The following is a 7960-nucleotide window of genomic DNA, read 5'->3' as shown; positions in this document are numbered from 1 at the left end:
GTGATATTTTTAAATGTACCTATTTTCAATGAGAAAATGTGTGGATTTGTGTCATTCCTTAACGTAAAGTCCTGGTCACAAAAGGAAAGTTTGTGGGCATAACCAATAAAAAAAATAACACTAGCCATCCAGGGACAAAAATCGTGTTACATAGTGTAAGTGAAAGCTGAACTTGTTGTGGGCCCCTGCTATGTTGATTCATCTTGAATTAATTACATGGTGAAGTGTGAGGAAGCATTAATACTGAGCAGATCTGAGCCTGGCTTCCACCTCAAAGTTTCGATTGAACATGTACATTAATTGATGTATTTCTGCATAATACAAATAGTATTATTTTCAACACACTTTGCTATTATAGCTGAATTTTTCTTAAATATTCCTTTCATAGCTAGACAGCCAAAATTGTGTGCTTGGAGTTTTTGGTAAACATTCATTTTGAAGATACTAGAGCATCCAGGCATATTTATGACCATTGGCCCTCTCATTGTGTGCCGTAACAGCCCGTGTGATGAATTGGGGAATTATTTTCACTCTATCATGAATATAGGAATAAGTATAGATATGTTAGTCATGTGTGACTGTGTATATATGCATTCCTCTGTGCCTTGATACTGACGTAGATGGTGTGGATATGTTTTTCTGACTGCAGCTGATGCTTCCTCTGACTCTTCCTCTGCAGAATTGGTCTGATGGAGCAAAGGGACTCGGCGCAGCTCGGTACAAGAAGGAAACAATGCGACCAGCATGCAAACAGCACGGATCGTACTGGATGTTTGACACAGCACCAGAGAACTCATACAGGAGAGAAACCCTTCAAGTGCACTGTGTGTGAGAAGGCATTTGCACAATCATCGCATCTTAAAAAACACCAGAGGACGCACACAGGAGGGAACCCCTTCAAGTGCACTATGTGTGAGAAGGCATTTGCAGAGTCATCACATCTTAAAATACACCAGAGAACACACACAGGAAAGAAACCCTTCAAGTGCACTATGTGTGAGAAGGCATTTGCAAAGTCATCAAATCTTCAGAGTCACCAGAGAACGCACACAGGAGAGAAACCCTTCAAGTGCACTATGCGTGAGAAGGCATTTACAGAGTCATCACATCTTAAAAAACACCAGAGAACACACACTGGAGAGAAACCATTCAAGTGCACTGCGTGTGGAAGTGCATTTGCATGGTCATCAGATCTTCACAACCACCAGAGAACGCACACAGGAGATAAACCCTTCAAGTGCACTATGTGTGAGAAGGCATTTGCAAAGTCATCAATTCTTCAAAGACACCAGAGAATACACACCGGAGAGAAACCCTTCAAGTGCACTATGTGTGAGAAGGCATTTACAGAGTCATCAACTCTTCACTACCACCAGAGAACGCACACAGGAGAGAAACCCTTCAAGTGCACTGTGTGTGAGAAGGCATTTGCACAATCATCGCATCTTAAAAAACACCAGAGGACGCACACAGGAGGGAACCCCTTCAAGTGCACTATGTGTGAGAAGGCATTTGCAAAGTCATCAAATCTTCAGAGTCACCAGAGAACGCACACAGGAGAGAAACCCTTCAAGTGCACTGTGTGTGAGAAGGCATTTGCACGATCATCGCATCTTAAAAGACACCAGAGAAAACACACAGGAGAGAAACCCTTCAAGTGCACTATGTGTGAGAAGGCATTTACAGAGTCATCACATCTTAAAAAACACCAGAGAACACACACTGGAGAGAAACCCTTCAAGTGCACTGCGTGTGGAAGTGCATTTGCATGGTCATCAGATCTTCACAACCACCAGAGAACGCACACAGGAGAGAAACCCTTCAAGTGCACTATGTGTGATAAGGCATTTGCAAAGTCATCAAATCTTCAGAGTCACCAGAGAACGCACACAGGGGAGAAACCTTTCAAGTGCACTGTGTGTGAGAAGGCATTTACAGAGTCATCACATCTTAAAATACACCAGAGAACGCACACAGGAGATAAACCCTTCAAGTGCACTATGTGTGAGAAGGCATTTACAGAGTCATCACATCTTAAAAAACACCAGAGAACGCACACAGGAGAGAAACCCTTCAAGTGCACTATGTGTGAGAAGGCATTTGCAAAGTCATCAATTCTTCAAAGACACCAGAGAATACACACCGGAGAGAAACCCTTCAAGTGCACTATGTGTGAGAAGGCATTTACAGAGTCATCAACTCTTCACTACCACCAGAGAATGCACACAGGAGAGAAACCCTTCAAGTGCACTGTGTGTGAGAAGGCATTTGCACAATCATCGCATCTTAAAAAACACCAGAGAACGCACACAGGAGGGAACCCCTTCAAGTGCACTATGTGTGAGAAGGCATTTGCAAAGTCATCAAATCTTCAGAGTCACCAGAGAACGCACACAGGAGAGAAACCCTTCAAGTGCACTGTGTGTGAGAAGGCATTTTCACGATCATCGCATCTTAAAAGACACCAGAGAACGCACACAGGAGAGAAACCCTTCAAGTGCACTATGTGTGAGAAGGCATTTACAGAGTCATCACATCTTAAAAAACACCAGAGAACACACACTGGAGAGAAACCCTTCAAGTGCACTGCGTGTGGAAGTGCATTTGCATGGTCATCAGATCTTCACAACCACCAGAGAACACACACAGGAGAGAAACCCTTCAAGTGCACTGTGTGATGAGGCATTTGCAAAGTCATCAAATCTTCAGAGTCACCAGAGAACGCACACAGGAGAGAAACCCTTCAAGTGCACTATGTGTGAGAAGGCATTTACAGAGTCATCACATCTTAAAAAACACCAGAGAACACACACTGGAGAGAAACCCTTCAAGTGCACTGCGTGTGGAAGTGCATTTGCATGGTCATCAGATCTTCACAACCACCAGAGAACGCACACAGGAGAGAAACCCTTCAAGTGCACTATGTGTGATAAGGCATTTGCAAAGTCATCAAATCTTCAGAGTCACCAGAGGACGCACACAGGAGAGAAACCCTTCAAATGCACTGTGTGTGAGAAGGCAGTTACAGAGTCATCACATCTAAAAACACACCAGAGAACGCATACAGGGGAGAACCCCTTCATGTGTACTGTGTGTGGAAGCGCATTTGCAACATCAAATCTTCACGACCACCAGAGAATGCACACAGCAGAGAACCCCTTCAAGTGCACTATGTGTGAGAAGGCATTTGCACAATCATCGCATCTTAAAAAACACCAGAGAACGCACACAGCAGAGAACCCCTTCAAGTGCACTATGTGTGAGAAGGCATTTGCAATGTCATCAAATCTTCAAAGACACCAGAGAACGCACACAGGGGAGAAACCCTTCAAGTGCACTATGTGTGAGAAGGCATTTACAGAGTCATCAATTCTTCACGACCACCAGAGAACACACACAGGAGAGAAACCCTTTAAGTGCACTGTGTGTGGGAAGGCATTTGCATGGTCATCACATCTTCAAAGACACCACAGAACACACAGGCATCAGAAGATCCCCAAGGAGCGGAGTCTGAAATCGGCTTGTGCAAGTCCAAGTGCTGCAATGAGCTCATCCCTGCTGAAAAAAGAACCTGAATTTAATTCCAGCTTGGACGCAATGAAATGTATCAAGGTGGATTTTGAAGAGGTAAAATGTGAAGAAGTGATGGTGAAGAGCGAAGAAGCGATGGTAAAATGTGAATATGAAGATTCAACTCCAAAATCGGGCTTTCACATCGATGGAGGCAACGTGAAGCAGGAGGAGAATTCTGACTCTGAGGCAGAGCGAGGCAACTCCCAGGAGTTTGTGGAAGTGGAGGTGTGGGTGGACTTCTTAGACAATACAAAGTCAAATGCAGACCCGGTAGATGTGTAAGCTTGAGACAATGAAGCTCCAATAAATGCACCTTTGTCACAGACTAAAAGAACACCAAAGAAAGTACTGTCTGTGAAAAGACATTTGCACGGTCATCAGTTCTTCAGATCCACCAAAGAACACACGGAGAAACCCTTCATGTGCAGTGTGTGTGGGAAGGAATTTTCAGGTTCACCTGCTCTTAAAAATCACCAGAGAACACAGGTGTAATGATTTTGGTGTCGCTGCTGTGTACAGACGCACACGTGTGACGTCACTGCGTTACTATCACGTGGGTCTACACACACACATGACGTCATCCCGGCTGGAGGCGGGAATGACGTCAGGGCCGGTGCTGGACACGTGACCGAATCCGAGTGGGGGGCTGGGGGCCAAGGGGCACCTCGGGGGGCACGTGGACAGCAGGGGGGCTTCGAGAGGGTGCTCGAAGGGTGGCGTGGCCGGGGTGAGGCCGGGCACGCCGAGGCCCATATAAGCAGCCTCCTCAGGGGGTTCGAGGCTGCCCGTGCTGAGAATGAAGACGCCTCGTGAAGATGCCAAGAAGAGAAGGCCTACAGTGAGCGGACCGCCAGCAGCCACCTGGCTGGGTCACGCTAGAGTAGCTAAGAGAGAAGTGTGTCTTAGCTAGGGTAGGTCGGTGGTCACACCCTATGTGTAAAGTAAGAGTAACTGTTGAGTCACTGTGGTGTTCATTAAGAAATGAGTGTTGCATCCCAAGAAGTGTGTGCGCCTAATATGAACCCATTACACAGGCATCAGAAGATCCCCAAGGAGCAGAGACTTGTGAAAGTCAAAAGTGCTGCCAGGCGCCCATCCTTAATGATAAGAACTACAAGAAAATCCCAGCTTGGACACTTTAAAATGTATCAAGGTGAAATTTGAAGAGGCGTAGGTGAAATGTGAAGATGCGGCAGTGAAGAGCGAAGAAGTGACGGTAAAATGTGAAAATGAAGATTCAACTACAAAATCGGACCTTCACACCGATGGAGGCAACGTGTAGCAGGAGGAGAATTCTGACTGTGAGGCAGAGCGAGGCAACTCCCAGTAGTTTGTGGGAGTGGAGGTGTGGCTGGACTTCTTAAACAATACAAAGTCAAATGGAGACCCGGTAGATGTGTAAGCTTGAGACAATGAAGCTCCAATAGATTCACCTTTGTCACATGCCTTTAATTAAAATAATGTGAAGTTGCACACTCAATTCCTAGGTTCAACCTGCAGAGTAAGAGCAGCCAGTATTTGTGGACATATGGGTTGGGTAGATCTCTAACCAGGAGTAAAGAGCCAATAAGCGCCCAAGCATTCACTATATTATGATATTTGCATTCATGTGGAGCTTAATTGCCCATAATAAGAACGCGTTAATTTCAATGTTTGGTGAAACCCGCCACTACGCGATTTGTTCTCCAACACACCGGTGTGCTGTACTAGTGTAGTGTAATAACGCCGATTGTTGTCCAGCAACGGCAACTGCGGTGGACAAATAATACACACGCCAGTGAGCATATACACGGGTTAGTAAGCAGGCAGAAAAACTGGGGCAAGGGTCATGGAAGACCCCATCTGGAAGCTCCTGGAACCTGCTAGTGGTTTCGAGAAGAGAGGCGCGGCCAGGGCAGAGCCAATCCACACTGGGTAGCATAAAAGCAGTTGAGAGTGGGAGCTCAGGGCTGTCAGTTTTGGGAGTGGGCTCATCTCGTCGTGGCTGTCATCTTCGCCGCCTTCGTCAATACCGTCTTGGCAAGATATTGCACGGCCGGATAGTTGTTGGTTGTCTCGGTCAGCACCATTGGTGTTACATGGTCAGGGTTGTGTTTATAAGGTGGCCCGGGAAATTCAGGGCCACGAGGCCCGCCAGCATTGGCCCAAAGTGGAGGCTTGGCCGTGGCGGGAGGAGGACATGGTGGCTGTGGTGTGCGGCCTGGGGACGCACGGGAGAAGGCCCCCGTGGGTGGGTTGGCAACCGGCGAAGCCCCCTCCGCCTTGGGGTCCCACGGCCAAGTGTTTCAGGTGTGGTCAGCCGAGCCACATCGCCATAGAATGCCGGGGTGTCAGTAGGGTGCCGGCAACGCCACCGTAGCATTCCGACCTGCCGGCAACATTTTCCCAAGCTGCACCGGATCCAAGTCTCTGATGCTTTCCGTGACTGCCATGTGCAAAGTGTCAGGGGCTGGATCTGATTAGATGCTACTGCGGATTTCAGGGACGGGCCGTGCCCTTCGGCCATTGTTTTTTTGTTCCCATTCCTCGGAATCCCAAGGAATGCAAAACCCTGCCAAGGTGGGGGTGACCAGTGTCGAGGACCGGCTCACGTGAGCTATGTTCTGGTAAAGGCCGACTCTCCCTTGTAAGGTGGGATTCGGGGGGGTTGTATATATTGTTTGGCTTGTGTCATCGGCTCTCGTGGGTGGGGGTGGTGTCACCGTTATGCTGTCCCTGATGGGGTTCTTGCCCATGCCGCAGTTGTGCTGCTTGTTGGCGGTTTGTGGGGGGGTGCCGCGGGTTCTTTTTGTTGGCGGTCCGCGGGGGGCGCCGAAGTTGCGCTACGTGGTTATGGTTCGCGGGAGATGCTGCGGTTGTGCTGTATTGTCGCGGGAAGTGTTGCAACCAAGGTTTTCTTTTTTGGGGTAAATTGTTTTTTCGTGTTGGTGGTGTTTCTCGGTGTTGGGGTTGCTCTTCCTGTCCACCGGTTGCAGTTGCAACGGCAACTGCGGTGGACAAACAGTGCACACGACGGTGAGCACATACACGAGTGTGTCGGCAGGGCTGAGGAACTGGGACAAGGGTCATGGAAGACCCTATCTGGAAGCCCCTGGAATCTGCTAGAGGGTTCGAGAAGAAAGGCGCGACCAGGGCGGAGCCAGGCCGCCCTGGGTAGCAATAAAGCAGCTGACAGCGGGAGCTCATTGCTGCTGGTTCTGGGAGTGGGATCGTATCGTCGTTGCTTTCATCTTCGCTAGACATTGCACGGCTGGATAGTTGGCTGTCTCGGTCAGCACCATCGGTGTTACACGGTCAGGGTTGTGTTTAGGCTCGGCTAGACGACTAGAGAGAGCGCATTTATATTTATGCGATCTAACCCAAAAAAAATCTTATGGATGATATTGGTCGCGAAAGCCTACGCGTTAAACTTGCCTAATTGCCTCAGCAATTCGGAGTTTTGTATCATATCTCATCACAAACACTCGAAGAGCACCAGCCTATGTGTTTTGAATGACACGATAGTATGTTTTACATCCACTCTTTAAGCAGACTGTGCATATTTTCGTTGATGTTACTGGAGTAGCCAGGGGTGCCTGTCAGATTTGAACCTTGAACCTCTGCAATAAATCGAGAATGCGCTACCACTTGGCTTCCCTCAATCTGAGTGTAGGTATGCCAGCCAGTGTTTCTAACCAGCGCAGATGTTCCATTTAGAGGGGTGCACGTTTCACATTCCTATAGATTGGAGGGCATGACTGTTGCCGAGAAGACCCGGAGCTTCATGCAGAGCGACAGGCCAGGTAGCTTCCACACAGCATTGTAGAGCTGATGAAAAGATAATGCCGCCGACTGATTCGGACCACCCAAACACTACACATACGCAGTGTAGACGTATTGTGTACACACAATGTATATACAGCATACACACAGTCTGCACATACACTGTATACACAAACACACTAACAAAAACAATGACTGCCATTCGCCAATACGTGGTGGTGAAGTCACCATGGCGCTTGTGCCAGGCTATGTGCACGTTAAGGCCACGTGAAGTGTCGAACTCCCGCCGGCAGGAGGTCACAGGGCAGACTCAGGTGCCATGGTTCAACTGAGATGACTGGCCGATGCACCACCTGTGCCCCCTACTGTGCCAACTGTACACACACACGGTGTGTGTGTACACAGTTTGCATACAGGGGCCGTCCATAAATGACGTCACGCGATCTTGCACGATTTTGACCCCCCCTTCGTCACACGACGTCACAAAAAGTCAGACCCCCCCTCAAATATGACGTCACAAAGCTCTACCCACCCTCCCCCCCCAAAAAACATGCTTCAAATCGATTTAAACTATTGTCATTGCAGTGCGTATTTAATGTGGCACTACACTCTGATGTAGGAGAAA

At 48.1% G+C, this 7960-nt stretch overlaps 2 protein-coding genes across 2 annotated transcripts; both read left to right on the top strand.

Moving 5' to 3' along the window:
* Positions 1-683: 683 nt before the first annotated feature.
* LOC144738228 (uncharacterized) lies at positions 684-2678 on the top strand. The gene is made up of 2 exons (XM_078621223.1): positions 684-1920; positions 2620-2678. Exons 1-2 carry the CDS (start codon positions 690-692, stop codon positions 2676-2678), a joined length of 1290 nt encoding a protein of 429 aa, XP_078477349.1. The 5' UTR covers positions 684-689.
* Positions 2679-2687: 9 nt separating this feature from the next.
* On the top strand, positions 2688-4211 carry LOC144738170 (uncharacterized). The gene has a single exon (XM_078621156.1). It carries the CDS (start codon positions 2755-2757, stop codon positions 3853-3855), a length of 1101 nt encoding a protein of 366 aa, XP_078477282.1. The 5' UTR covers positions 2688-2754; the 3' UTR covers positions 3856-4211.
* Positions 4212-7960: the final 3749 nt, after the last annotated feature.

This window comes from Lampetra planeri, chromosome 78, assembly GCF_965212315.1.
Source record: "Lampetra planeri chromosome 78, kcLamPlan1.2.h2, whole genome shotgun sequence".
Classification (NCBI taxonomy): Eukaryota; Metazoa; Chordata; class Hyperoartia; order Petromyzontiformes; family Petromyzontidae; genus Lampetra; species Lampetra planeri.
The sequence above is the reverse complement of the archived record's forward strand: the minus strand, read 5'-3'. Positions and strand labels throughout refer to the sequence as shown.

Bases quoted from the DNA above. Each gene is read 5' to 3' on its own strand.
- LOC144738228 (XM_078621223.1), top strand. From the start codon at position 690: ATGGAGCAAAGGGACTCGGCGCAGCTCGGTACAAGAAGGAAACAATGC. The intron at 1,921-2,619 runs GTGAGAAGGCAT...CATGGTCATCAG, and splicing joins ACCTTTCAAGTGCACTGTGT to ATCTTCACAACCACCAGAGA.
- LOC144738170 (XM_078621156.1), top strand. From the start codon at position 2,755: ATGTGTGAGAAGGCATTTACAGAGTCATCACATCTTAAAAAACACCAG.